At 48.8% G+C, this 13,878-nt stretch overlaps 5 protein-coding genes across 5 annotated transcripts; 2 read left to right on the plus strand and 3 right to left on the minus strand.

Annotated features, from left to right (window-relative positions):
• Nucleotides 1–793: 793 nt before the first annotated feature.
• Nucleotides 794–4,712, plus strand: myoA (Myosin-1; the record flags this gene model as incomplete). Its single annotated transcript, XM_031148647.1, has 5 exons — nucleotides 794–1,009; nucleotides 1,070–1,115; nucleotides 1,166–1,221; nucleotides 1,271–4,274; nucleotides 4,333–4,712. Coding segments are annotated over 5 exons (3,702 nt in total), but the record flags the coding sequence as incomplete, so codon positions are not given.
• A 1,023-nt stretch (nucleotides 4,713–5,735) lies between these two features.
• Nucleotides 5,736–6,770, minus strand: LHYA1_G003679 (uncharacterized protein; the record flags this gene model as incomplete). Its single annotated transcript, XM_031148648.1, has 2 exons — nucleotides 5,736–6,429; nucleotides 6,490–6,770. The coding sequence occupies 2 exons, from the start codon at nucleotides 6,768–6,770 to the stop codon at nucleotides 5,736–5,738; spliced, it is 975 nt and encodes a 324-aa protein (XP_031007125.1).
• Nucleotides 6,771–7,801: 1,031 nt separating this feature from the next.
• UAP1 (UDP-N-acetylglucosamine pyrophosphorylase) lies at nucleotides 7,802–9,397 on the minus strand (the record flags this gene model as incomplete). Its single annotated transcript, XM_031148649.1, has 2 exons — nucleotides 7,802–7,876; nucleotides 7,943–9,397. 2 exons carry the CDS (start codon nucleotides 9,395–9,397, stop codon nucleotides 7,802–7,804), a joined length of 1,530 nt encoding a protein of 509 aa, XP_031007094.1.
• A 1,045-nt stretch (nucleotides 9,398–10,442) lies between these two features.
• mug (G/U mismatch-specific DNA glycosylase) lies at nucleotides 10,443–11,336 on the plus strand (the record flags this gene model as incomplete). The annotated part of the gene is made up of 3 exons (XM_031148650.1): nucleotides 10,443–10,715; nucleotides 10,872–11,064; nucleotides 11,200–11,336. Coding segments are annotated over 3 exons (603 nt in total), but the record flags the coding sequence as incomplete, so codon positions are not given.
• A 495-nt stretch (nucleotides 11,337–11,831) lies between these two features.
• On the minus strand, nucleotides 11,832–13,425 carry LHYA1_G003682 (uncharacterized protein; the record flags this gene model as incomplete). Its single annotated transcript, XM_031148651.1, has 5 exons — nucleotides 11,832–12,175; nucleotides 12,226–12,655; nucleotides 12,762–12,775; nucleotides 12,986–13,029; nucleotides 13,091–13,425. The coding sequence occupies 5 exons, from the start codon at nucleotides 13,423–13,425 to the stop codon at nucleotides 11,832–11,834; spliced, it is 1,167 nt and encodes a 388-aa protein (XP_031007092.1).
• Between the last annotated feature and the right edge of the window lie 453 nt (nucleotides 13,426–13,878).

Genomic DNA, 13,878 nt, shown 5'->3' on the forward strand with positions numbered 1-13,878 from the left:
CTCCAAGAAAGCAGTGCTATCGCTGGCTAGGATAACCTCGGGCATTGTCCCTTTATATGAGGCCTCAGGAAAAGCTGTTCGAGGAAAGGCGCGAAGTAGACTCTGCAACTGAACTTATGAACTGGTGCAAGGCCTCTCGATGCACATCTCTATGCAAACACTTCTGAGGAGGCAGAAGTTGACAAGCACTTTTGCACTTTTACCCAACATCATCGTGGACATTTGCAAGCGGGGGACATCGGTGCATGTGGAAACACCAGGAAATGGTCATCAAGTTGTCGCAAAGATTCCAAGCCAGTAGTAATGGTACAGACACTGGCTTCTACTAATACGAGTAAGTGGTACAGTCATTCTATCGCAGGTGGCGGACAATGTTGCGTTGCCTGTGGCGAGGCTGAAAGTTGTTGACGCAAGCTTGCTCACAGGCAACACGTTTTGGTGCAGGAACCCGACCCCGACCCCCACAAAAAGCGCCGTAGCGTAGCGTACATTAGCGAAAGATATCCGGCCGGCGACTCTGGCGATTACATTTCAACGGCACCAGAACCTTGACACAAATTCTGCACATCCACCGCCCAACTCTCTCGATGAGAACCTGTCCTGGACTGCCTTTGCCCATTTGATATCCTCTGCAGATAGAGAGAGATAGAGAGAGCCGCAGTATTGGGCTAGGAACTGGGCGCAACTTGAAGCAGTCAATAAACAGGGGCAGAAAGGAAAGATGGTGAGAGCTCAACGCCAGGTTCGCAGGGAATGCAGAGGAACAGATGGCTTACTACTCTGTGAAATCTAGGGTATCAGTCGACGTCCCAAGGGCGACAAAGCCTCCAAGGCGCAAGATGGCGGACGAAATGGCGGTGGAAACAGCAAGCCCAATATCAAAAAGGCCGCGTTCGATACAACGAAGAAGAAGGAGGTCGGAGTATCGGATCTTACTTTGATTAGTAAGGTCTCGAATGAAGCCATCAACGAGAATCTGCAGAAGCGATTCGAGGCCAGAGAGATCTATGTAAGAAACAGCGGGAGCGCGGGCTGGTGGGGTACTTTACATGCTGACTCGGAGCGATAGACATATATTGGCCATGTGCTAGTTTCCGTCAACCCCTTTCAGGACTGTGAGTGAGAGCTATCTAGCTATGAAGTCATTCTACTAACTTTGTGGCAGTGGGGATCTATACAGAAGACGTCCTAGACAGCTACAGAGGGAAGAATCGATTGGAGGTTCGTAACAAACTAGGCCTCAAGTCAACTTTTGTGCTAATAAGAGCAGATGCCACCACACGTTTTCGCCGTTGCCGAATCTTCCTACTATAACATGAACGCCTACAAGGAGAACCAGTGCGTCATTATTTCCGGAGAATCGGGAGCTGGGAAGACAGAGGCCGCAAAGCGCCTAATGCAGTACATTGCCAATGTGTCTGGAGGCTCAAATTCTTCGATTCAGCAAACCAAAGACATGGTTCTCGCAACGAACCCTTTACTGGAGTCGTTTGGAAATGCAAAGACACTACGAAACAACAACTCGTCACGTTTCGGAAAATACCTGCAGTTGCAGTTCAATGCTCAAGGAGAGCCGGTTGGAGCCGATATCACAAACTACCTATTGGAAAAGTCAAGAGTAGTGGGGCAAATCAAAAATGAGCGGAACTTTCACATTTTCTACCAGTTCACGAAAGGAGCATCCCAAGAATACCGAACAAATCTAGGAGTACAAAAGCCGGAGACGTATGATTATACCAGCAAGTCGAAGTGTCTGGATGTGGATGGAATTGATGATCTTGCTGAGTGGCGTGATACTCTCAACGCCATGAAGGTTATTGGTTTAACACAAGCCGAGCAAGATGAAATATTTCGAATGCTGTCCGCTGTTTTATGGACTGGCAACCTCCAATTTAGAGAAGATGATGATGGAAATGCTGCGGTCGTCGATCAGTCGGTGGTTGATTTCCTGGCATATCTTCTGGAGGTTGACCCCCAGCAAATCATTAAGGCCATTACGATTCGAGTCCTCACACCACGAAGTGGAGAGATCATCGAGTCCCCGGCAAACCCTCCTCAAGCGATAGCTACACGCGATGCTCTAGCAAAGGCAATCTACATGAATTTGTTTGATTGGATTGTGGAGCGTGTCAATGTTAGTTTGAAGGCCCGCGGAACTACAGCACATTCCATTGGAATTCTTGATATCTATGGTTTCGAAATTTTTGAGAAGAACAGTTTCGAGCAGCTCTGCATCAACTACGTCAATGAGAAGTTGCAGCAGATCTTTATTCAACTGACGTTGAAGACGGAGCAAGAGGAGTATGAACGAGAACAGATCAAGTGGACACCCATCAAATATTTTGATAATAAGATTGTGTGTGATTTGATCGAGTCCGTTAGACCTCCTGGTGTCTTTTCAGCTATGAAGGATGCCACGAAAACCGCACACGCAGATCCCGCAGCATGCGATCGGACTTTCATGACAGCTATTAACGGCATGTCAAATCCTCATTTGACGCCTCGCCAAGGTAACTTCATCATCAAGCATTATGCAGGTGATGTTGCATATACTGTTGAGGGTATTACCGACAAAAACAAGGACCAACTTCTCAAGGGCCTGCTTAATCTTTTTGGCTCGAGCAGCAACCGCTTCCTCCATGAATTGTTCCCCAACCAGGTTGATCAAGATAACAGGAAGCAGCCCCCATCAGCCGGAGATAAAATCAAGACTTCAGCCAATGAGCTGGTGGCAACTCTGATGAAAGCACAACCTTCGTATATTCGGACAATCAAGCCGAACGAAAACAAGTCGCCGACTGAATACAACGTGCCAAACGTTATGCATCAGATCAAGTACCTCGGTCTTCAGGAGAACGTGCGTATTAGACGTGCTGGATTTGCGTACCGTCAGACCTTTGATAAATTCGTGGAACGATTCTATCTTCTGTCGCCTCAAACTTCATACGCTGGTGACTATACTTGGACCGGGGACTCGAAGACTGGAGCGAAACAGATTTTGAAGGACACCAGTATCCCCGCGGAAGAGTTTCAGATGGGTGTTACCAAAGCTTTCATCAAGGCGCCAGAGACTTTGTTTGCTTTGGAGCACATGAGAGACCGATACTGGCATAACATGGCTATTCGAATCCAGCGGGTCTGGCGAGCATTCTTACGTATTCGAATTGAGGCAGCGACCAGAATTCAGAGAGTCTGGAGGAAGAAGAGAGTCGGTGCCGAATTTCTTCTGCTTCGAGATAAGGGTCACAAACTCCTTCAAGGGCGGAAAGAAAGAAGAAGATTCAGTCTTCTCGGCTCGAGGCGCTTTATGGGAGATTACCTTGGTACCAATGCTACTAATGGACCTGGGGCTCGAGTTCGTAATGCGATTAACATGCCATCTAATGAGAAGGCGATCTTCTCTTGTCGTGGCGAGATTCTGGAGACCAAATTTGGTCGGTCAAGTAAACCGGTGCCTCGAATCATAATCTTGACGAGGAGCAAATTCTACATCATAGCCCAGCATCTTGTTAACAAACAGGTTCAGATCCAGGTTGAGAAGGCCATTCCACTTGGCGCTATCAAATTCGTTGGCATCTCAACATGTCGAGATGACTGGTTCTCACTGGGTGTAGGCTCTCCACAAGAAGCCGATCCACTGTTGAATTGTGTGCTGAAGACTGAACTTTTCACGCATATGCAAGCGTCAATGCCTGCCGGGTTCAACTTGAAGATTGGCGACTCAATTGAGTATGCCAGAAAGCCGAACAAAATGCAGTTGGTGAAGGTTTTAAAAGATCGGGATGCTGCCAAACCACCTGTATCGGAGGATTTCTACAAGAGTGGAGCAATCCACACACAACCGGGAGAACCACCAGGCTCGGTTTCGCGGCCAATGCCAAAGGGGAAGCCAGTAGCTGCTAAACCATTCACGAAAGGCCGACTCATCAAGCCCGGTGGACCAGGCGGACGTCCTTCCAGAATTACCAATAATTCAAATAGGAACACAACGCCTGTATCTCGCGGCCCAGCAGTTTCTCAAGCCAGAAGCGTTCCCCAACCTCCACCTGCGCTTCAAAAATCCGTCGCAACCCACAACGTCCCAAACCACACTCGAAATTCTTCCTCAACCTCTTCTGCAAGAGTCGTGCCGCCGCCTCCACCACCACCCGCTCCTCCTGCAGCGCCACGAGAAAAACAATACCGTGTTCTCTATGATTTTGGTGGCCAGAGTGCAAATGAAATCACTCTGAGGAAGGATGAACTTATAACCGTTATCCAAAAAGAGAATAACGGTACGTGCTATCTTATAAACCTATTCCTTAAAACCATATGCTAATTGTACGTTCTTAGGTTGGTGGCTAGCCAAAACCCCCGATGGCCAAGGCTGGGCCCCTTCCGCCTACCTCAAAGAAGAAGCCCCGGCACCCCTCCCTCCACCACCACCCCCCGTCGCTTCCCGGCCCATGCCGCCTCCTCCCCCAGCCAGCAATGGCATTCGAAGCAAGCCTACACCTCCCGCGCCTCCTGCAAAGAGACCAGCAGCAGGCAGAAAACCGGCTCCACCACCAGCACCAAGGGATTCGGCAATGAGTATGAACAGCAACGGGAGTGGAGGGGATAGTGGGCGAAGTACCCCGCAGCCTACACCGGCTGGTCTGCAAGGGCTGGCGGATATCTTGAAGCAGAGGCAGAGTGCTGCGAGGGGGAGAGATGAGGATGATGATTGGTGAATATTCGAGGGGGTGTGCTTTGTTTAGGGAATGGGGACGAAACGAGATATGAAATAGATGAGACAAGCGATGCAATTGCTTTTGATGCGGCGGTTCACATGCAGATGAAGATAGACATGAGCAGTGGAATGTGACAATATGTATAAAGCAATCTTCATGCGTCTCGTCTCTTTGTGAAATGCTTGTGATTGTATTATATATACACCGGCCGAGTCCCAGCAACGCCATATGTGGAACAGAGTATCTACCCCCTCTCTATGAATTCACTATTGTGAAAGGTTTCCACTTTCAAAGAGATGTCCAAGCATGGTACGTAAAACACAAGTTCTTCACAGTTCATAGTATAGCCTTAAAATGACATTTTCCACCCTGTATGTCTCTCCCTCCACCCGGATCTTTATAAGCTAAATACCAAGTAGCATAACAACTAGAAAGTTATACCAAGTCCAAATCTAAGCCATATCTACTAGCGTTTCTTACCTATAGACATCATTCAGAACACTCATGCATGCAATGCAATCTTAGGAGCGCTTTTTGCCTAAAACGTACGTAATTTTCGTAGAAATAAAGCGGAGTAAGACAAGTTAGTAAGCAAGCAAGCGGATCAGGTTTACCGAATCTTGATCTTGCAATGGGATGGATATATAGAGAAGATTGGGGTTTGATTGAACAGAACTCGGTATGTGAGTTATTCAATGTAATCTGAGGTGACTGCTGTTTTATATATAGACATATCTGTGCAGAAGAAGAGAAATCTATTCAGCATAGACATCAAATCTACGGATACAAGCTGAAGTATGAAACATGTAAAATCCATGCTCGTAAGCCACTTTAGACATCCCAATTCCCTTGCTTGATGGAATTTTATCCCAATCCCGTCCTGGAACGCCAAAGAGGCCGTGTGTATATATGTACAAATGATGCAAGAAAATACAACGAAGAGAAACAGGGGTATAATCTGTTTCCGCTCCACTTCCAGTCTCCCCAGCCGGCTAGAAATCAAAATCTGAGCATTGAATGACTTCAAATCAAGAAAGCAGTGCACCCAACCAACACAACCATAACCCAATAACCGGCCAAATTGCTCAACGTGCTGACTGCTCCACTGGCACTTTCCGTTCCGCCTGAAGCAGTGGTGCCATTGGGCAGTGTACCGTTGAGGACAATGGTAGAGGTGCCGTTGATATCTGCGACATTGACGAGAGTCGTGTTCAGGCTCGCATACGTCCCATCGCCAATCAAGGAATTCAAAAACGTAGCATTGTTATTATCATCGCAGCCACACACGGCATACTGAGCACAGAGACAAGTAATGGGCTTCGTCTGATTGATTCCCTGATCATCATCCTGCCGGGCCCCTAGGGGAAGAGAGCGTGCGGCATTTGTAGGCGTCGCTGTTGCGGATGCGGACGATGAAGTCGAAGTAGCGGAAGAGTTGCGGCGGGCAGTGCGGTTGTGGAATGTATATGGAGAGCCGTATGGATATGCATATGCGCCGTATGGCCAGTGTCCTGGATATGCCGCGATTCCAACAGCAGCACCCACACCTACGCCGACGCCTGCACCGAGCAAGAGCGGGGAGACGCCTCCGGGCGAGCGAGCTCCAGCTGAATATGGCGTCTTTGCGCCGCCGCCGTAAAAGCCTCCATACCTTGGGGTTACGCCTGAGCCTGTCTTTGTGGAACCGCCTGCGTTGGAGGATGAAGAGCCGCGGGATCTGGGAGGGTTGTTAGTCTGTTGGCCTCTATACTACTAAAGGAGAGAAAGTGGACCATACCCTGAAGACGAACTCGAACTCCCTCCGCTACTCGAACTGCCTGAACTTCCACCACCCTTCCCACTCCCACTCGAACTACTACTCCCACCGCCCTTTCCCCCTCCTCCTCCCCCTCCTTTCCTCTTCCACAGATCAGAGACATCTGCGAAAAATCCAATACTAGTATCGCGCGCAGCTTCGCGTTCGCGTTCGACAAGCTCGCTGTTGTCGATAGGCTGCGGCGCCGCGATGGTAGATGCCGGGAGCGCCAGCAGCGCTGTGAGCGCGGTTGAGAAGCGCATCGTTGTATGTAAGAGGAACTTGTTTCCTTTGCCTTTACTTTTGCTCGATGATTAAGTATCGTAGGGAGAATCCTTCGAGTTTGCCTTTGCGTTTGTGTTTTTGGTGATGCTGTGACAAAGAAAGAAGGAAAGGTTTGGGTTTGTGGATGGTTTCAGCGGTCATAAATAATGACAGCTCCAACTCAGCCCAGCTGTAACTCCAAGTCCGGTTTTGCCTTGCAATGTGCCTACTGTGCCTTCTTACAAAGCCCTACCCAGGTACCTACTTGTAAGTAACCAATGATCGGCAGTATATTTACTCTAATTCCTGTCTGCTGGACCAATCACATATCGTAATTTAGAAGGCTGTGTCTCACTTGCATATCTCAGCCTTGGCGGCGTCATGGGTATTTGATATGTATGTTTTTTACGAACGGCGGCGCGGTGGCGGGAATGAATCCTTTGGACGAGTCGAGTATACTATACCGAGACCGAGTACTAATCAGGGAGTCAGTCCAAGATCAAGTCTAAGTGATCGCCCGGTCCCATACTTACAATAGACGAAGTAACAAGGCCATGCCCTCCTCTCCCTACCTTGCCTCCGTATGTTAATCACTCCACACTCTGCGGATGATACGGCGATCATGTGATGTGGGGTAAACATAGGACTTATTCTTTTAGGCAGAAGGTGCATCTTCTACAACAGGCTCTAGAAGAAAGTCTAACAAGGCGCAGGTGGCTATGTTAGGTACCTTACTCATAGTAACCGAACGAACGAACAAACGGGCTTTAGAACAACAGCAAGGCTAGTTATGACATCAAATAAAAGTCTTTCGAAATGATCTTTTGGTAGACTACTATGACCTTTGATAGTAAGGATACCCAAGGATAGCTCTGAGCTGGAGTAACCATACTGTATGGAAACGACTGGTGAGAGATCGAGATAGAGTTACACAGATATGCCTTGGAAAACAATCCTTTTACCATTGATGTCATCTATCATCTAATCATCATACCAAAGAGACGTCACGATAACAATCCCCCATAGCCATTTACGAGAGTTCCTTTTCTAAAACAGCCGGCGCAGTAATAGTCTGGCCCTTCAACTTCTCCAACCCTTCTCCACCCTATAATATCATCTGATCAGCAACCGGCGGATAGAAACTCTAAGGAAGTGCGTGCGTGTGACTTACGTAGCTAATCAATGGCGACACTTCAATGCCATCATCTGTACCCGAACTCACAACCGTAGCACCAGCAGCCTGTGCCCATCGCTTTCCTTGATCCAGGATATCCCTCTTACTCGTATCAGGATCATCCTCACCCGTACCTTTAGCATTCTTCAAAGGCGAGAATTCGTCTTCGCGCTTGACTTCTAAACTGGCGAATTTTGAGAGCTCAAGCATGGGAAAGACGTCAAAGACGAATTGCTCCAGCTTGATGCCATTCGGCTTCTCGGGCTTGACCGTAGTTCCCGAGTCGGTATCGACATAAGGAATCTTCTTCCGAGCAACGTGGTGAGGCAGTTTATGCGCCCACTCTGGGATCGATTCCAGAAATCGAAATGAGTAGTAATGGTTAACGATGTTAGCAGCCCTAAACTTTAATACGTCGGGCTGCTTAGCATCCTTAGCCTCTGCCGTCTCCTTGTCAATTTCAGAATACTCGACAACGTCTGGTTTGCCGTTCTTAAGCAAAATAAGTCCAACAGACTCAGTAGCGTTGCGTTTCCGGACGACCTTGGTAGCAATATCGACGTCCTTGGATGCCGCAAAGCCGATAAAGACCGGATCAGCGACCTTGACAAGACAATTGTCCACACAGTAAGCGTGGATATGCTGAATCCCACGCTTCCTCATATCCTGCATAACTGTCGACGTGAAAAGGGCCTGGTAGATCCCTCCATTTCCGTCCGGCGCCACAGCAACCCTACCCTTACTCTCCAGCAATATCTTCCCATCATTCGAGATACAAGGCAGCACCCCTTGTTCGAAAATAACCACATTCTCCTTCTGCAGTCCAAAGTACCCATTTTCCTCAAAATACTTCTCTGTGGGCCCTCTTGTAGGCCCACTCGTCATGACATACCACGGCATAACCGCCTCCTTATTCCCGGCCCTCTTGGCGGCCAAGTGCTGCAATTTGCGAATCCGCTCGGCCTGGATCTGAAACAGTGATTTCTCGGACGGTAATCCGATGTTAAAGCAGCCCTTGGGCGCAGAACTGCCCAACCGCGTCCCTTGTCCGCCCGCCATAAGCACAACACCCACCTTATCCCCCGCAATCAGATCAAGGCCGCTCTCATACCACTTCTCAATATCCTCGGGTTTTGAATCGAGGATACTGGCTGTGGCGGACTCGGGTAGGGGCTCGAGGGGCGCTTCTTCTTTGTTTGCATTTTCGGCTTTCGGGGGGTTGAGGGCTGCGGAGGTTATGGAGTTTATGTGTGCGGGGTCGAAGGAGGAGAGTTGGGAGAAGAGTGCTGCTTTTTCGGGGACAGAAAGGGTGTCGTAGAAGGCGAAGACTTGGTCTTGTTGTGCGGATTTATATTTGGATTGGAGCTCCTGGAGCTCTGAGGCGGTGGGCTCTTTTGGCGGGGTTCCTTGGCTGCTCTCGCCGATGTGGAGGACTTTCTTGACGGTATCCATGATTGGTGATGTTGTTTGAGATATTGCAATTGTGATTAAAGGCCTCTCGTAAGGTGAAGTGAGAAATTGGGGCTCGTAAGATGTTGTGGTTGTTGGTTCAGGTATATATAGATGGACAGGTACGACAGCTCAGCTCAGCCCCGCCATTATGTAAATACGAATCACAACACGAGCTCGTGGTGAAACAGAAAGCGGCACTCATGTTTGTCGCCTGAAACATTAAAAAGTGGTGCCGCTTTTTCTCTCCAGCCCCCACTGCTAGAGGTCGAAGCCACCTCCTATTTACCCGAAACACTACGGGAGAACAACGTCATTGGCTCATGAATTCGAGACAATTCAGCTCAACTAGTACTTGTACAGTCTTTTTGGAGACCAATACGGCGTATCCCACATACTCATCCCCGATCAATTGTAAAGCATGATACGCCTGGGTATTGTAAAAAAGGGCCATCCTCAATGATCTCATTTTTCCCAGGTGTTAAACCCAAGGGAGTACAGAAACAAGGTTTTCTACTTTTCCCAAAATAAATGATTAACCCCGTAGATCACTATCGAACGACAAGGCTCCATCCACAAGGCTGAAGATCTTCACTACCATCAATCACTTCGACATAAGGACTTGAGGACTTGAACTTCACACCTCTGAAGAGTCCAATATTACCTGCGATACAAGTCTAAAAGAAGGCATCTCATCATGGGAATCGCTACTGGTGAAGCACCCAAACTCGAAGAAGCCGATACAGACAACCTTCCCATCTCCTCCTCCCCCGCCAGCTTCTCCGGCCACCTAAACCTTTCCTCCTATGCCTTCTCCCCAGCACCCCTCATAAAAAACGAAGCTTCCTCCATCTCAACACCAGCATCACCTCGCCGCCAACGCACCCCCCGCCACCAAAAGCTCCCCCCCTAAAAACGCTCATCATCCTCCGCACCCTCGCCATCCCTCACCAAGAAACCCAAATCCAAACGCCCCAAACCCACCAGCAGCGGCTACGCACCCCCCTCAACCTACGCCCACCTCCCCCCACTAACCGACATCCTAGCGCCCTCCCTCCACCTCCTCTTCATCGGTCTAAACCCCGGTCTCACCACAGCCTCCGCGGGCCACGCCTACGCGCACCCCTCGAACCGCTTCTGGAGTCTGTTGCACAGCAGCGGGATCACGACGCGGAGGTTGAGGCCTGATGAGGATGGCACGCTGCTGGACTGGGGGTGTGGGAATACGAATATTGTGGCGAGGCCGACGCGGAATGGGAGCGAGTTGAGTAGGGGGGAGATGGATGGGAGTGTGGGGGTGTTGGTGGAGAAGATTGCAAAGGTAAGGAAAGCTATATACTGTTTTTCTATGTTTGCTAAGTACTCATGTAATTAACATATTTTACTCGTTTTCTTTTCCTTTTCCTTTTCGTCTTGATTTTCATTTCCGTCGCACTCTATAAAGCGTGAACGCTGATGCATCCATATAATGGTCTAGTGGCGCCCAGAAGCCGTCTGTGTAGTCGGAAAGAGTATATGGGAAAGTATGTTCCGTGTGCTAAAAGGGCGATCACTCAGAAAAGACGAATTCGCGTATGGATGGCAGGAAGGTGAACGGGTTGGGGTTGACGGAGACGGCAAAAACGGCGAGATGATCAAAGGATGGGAAGGAGCGAGGATATTTGTTGCTTGTGAGCTTCTTCTTCTTCTTCTTCTTCTTCTCCTCCCTCTTTTAGTGCTGTATCATTGTTCCGAATAATATGGCATCAGCCCTTGCCTTAGACTCGACCCGAGAATAACTATCGCAGGCTGCTAACTTCGTCCAGGCAGCACGAGCGGCCTAGCAGCCTCCGTTCCATTCGCGGAAAAAGAACGCATCTGGCGGGAACTGGGTGTTTGGATTCAAGGCCGTAGAGCAGAGAGGGCGAATGCCGAGATAGCTGAACCTGCCGTGAATATATAGTGAAGATCTTTGATGGATGGATAGACTCCTGTCTCATCATTACGTTCGAGTATCATTAGTGTGCATTTATACCTCTAAAAAACATGTTGATCTCCACTTTCTTATTATTGAATGCGGCTTGTTAAAACTATAACTGTATGGTGGTTTTTTCGAGCCGGCTTTGAGATGGTTTGCTTGTAGCTAGGATGTCCAGACTCGCTTGTTATATATGTAGCATCTGACTTTTGAGATGCTTCATTTCATAACCGAGCTGCTAAAGCCGACGTATACTGGACTGTTACTGCCAGTGTTAGTGCCATCGGAGAACAATATGCAAGTCTCTTTCAAACAATCCAAAGACCTAGTGATCGCGAGTAAGATCATCGTATTTTCTCTACCAGCATCTCCGTGCTGAATTTTATATTCACATGCCTCATAACCTCATAAAACATCCACCCATATTTGACTATCGAAAGACCAGCGAACGATAGATATGAATACATGCTAATCCGAAGCTTACATGAACTTCGAGGCCAGTCCCATCAAGCCGGACGAGCCACCGCCCTGGCTCTTCATGTACATCTTGAGTGCCATCTCCCCAGCTTGCTGAATAGCAGACTCCTTGCTAGCGCCCGAGGCGACGTTTCCTTGGGAAGATTGGCTATCGAATAGCTTGCTGGCTTCACCCATCGCCATACCCACGAAAGCATTCTGCGAGTTTCCAGATTGAGAGTTGCCGCTCTGGCCACCGGAGAACATCTTGAGGGCTTGCATGGCAGCAGCGCTACCCATCGATCCAGAGCTAGCTTGTTGCGAGTTACCTCCGCCGCCGAAGAACTGCTGGTGAGATTGAACGGCATCTGCATGTATTAGCACATGCACCCTGCAGCATGGAAATCAGAAAACGTACGCTGTTCGTCAAGGTTGCCTTGTTGGATGTTCTGCTTGTTGCCCATCAAGTTACCCAAAACACTCGAAAATATATTAGAATCTCCAGAGTTCCCCGCATGCTGCTGGGCATGCTGAGCTGCACCCTGCAGATCCTCGTCATTCTGGTTATTGTATCCACCGCCGCCGCCATAGCCTCCCTGCTGGTTCGAGCCGCCTCCGTAGCGTTGTTCGCCCTGGTTGTCACCTCCATAGCCTCCCTGCTGGTTCGAGCCGCCTCCGTAACGTTGTTCGCCCTGGTTGCCACCTCCATAGCTCTGCCCACCACCTTGGCCGTAGCCTTCCTGTCGACGCTCTCCACCACCGTATCCGCCTTCTTCACGGCCACCTTGTTGACGGCCTCCGTCGTCCTGTCCATTACCGTCGTAGTAGTCTCTGCTTGCCATTTTGTGCTGAAACAAGCTTGTTAGCGGGGTTCGTTTGCCAAATAGCTCATGCTGACAAGGGAAGTTCAAGAAGAGGACAAGTATGTCTTTGAAACCCAAGCATTGAACATACCTGATCTTGGGGTTCTGGTATTTTGTTGTTGGATTTATTTGCTTGTGTTGTATTTATTTGTCAATGAGTATGAGAGAGGAGGATGGGGATGGGGTGTTGATCTTCAACCTGGAACGAGGGACGAGGGCGACGTAATCTTGGCGCTGGCGGGGTATCTTACCCCTCCCCTCCCCTCTTATTGAATAGTCACGTGAGATACATTCACGGGAGCAAGAGGGTCTTACCAGGCTCGAGGCTGGTCAAGAAACCGGCATTGTGAAGCTGCAATCTGGACAAAGGTAAGAAGACTTTCGAAATGCTTCTCTCGATTTCCTTTTGGCATTGCTAACAGTCTCTCTCGACAACTTTGAAGAATGCGTGGCAATGGGGATGAGTTGATAATTTGTTGCTCGGAACCGTGGCCTAAGCGCAGGAAATCAAGTATGTTGACCGGGTGTCCTAGGAACTCTTGGAGGAGACCAAGGTATAACCATTCTTGCAACAAACTAACAAGCTCCTCATGTTGATCTTCTCGAACGACCAAGAATCCGGCGTTATTCAGCGTGAATCCACGCGAGCCAGGATAGAGTAAGAAATGACCGATTTTACAAGAATATTTGGAAACATAGGGCACCTCGAGCATAGGCACCGATGCTTCCGTTGAGGTAATGAGGTGTTCCGCCATGAATTATTTGTTTCATGCCCAAGTCTTAACTTGGTGAGAGGGCAAAATCTGGTGACTTGCCATGGCAGAGAGAAATGGATATATAACACCAGAACGAAGGCCTAATTTCTTTTGGCATTAGCAATTATGTGGCATACTATGTAGACGGTTACATGAACTGGTTTGGAGAAGGAATGAGCGATTTGACACCCAGCCGCATCCTCATCCTCATGAATCTCGCACAGAAAATTTGACTTCTATTTCGAAATTCATAACTCCATGCGGACCAATAGTATTCTTGCTGTGCGAGTCAGTGCGATGATCGAGATGTTTTATTGCAATGCGATCAAATATTAAGCGCCGAGCTTCGGCGAATTCAAAGGTCGCAGCAGCTGAAATCCTTACTGTCGGCCCCATATGAGGGGCGCAGGATCCAAGTCGATCCTGAGGCACGAAGATACGCGCACAATATAG

Source organism: Lachnellula hyalina (assembly GCF_007821495.1).
Source record: "Lachnellula hyalina strain CBS 185.66 chromosome Unknown contig00033, whole genome shotgun sequence".
Lineage (NCBI taxonomy): Eukaryota > Fungi > Ascomycota > Leotiomycetes > Helotiales > Lachnaceae > Lachnellula > Lachnellula hyalina.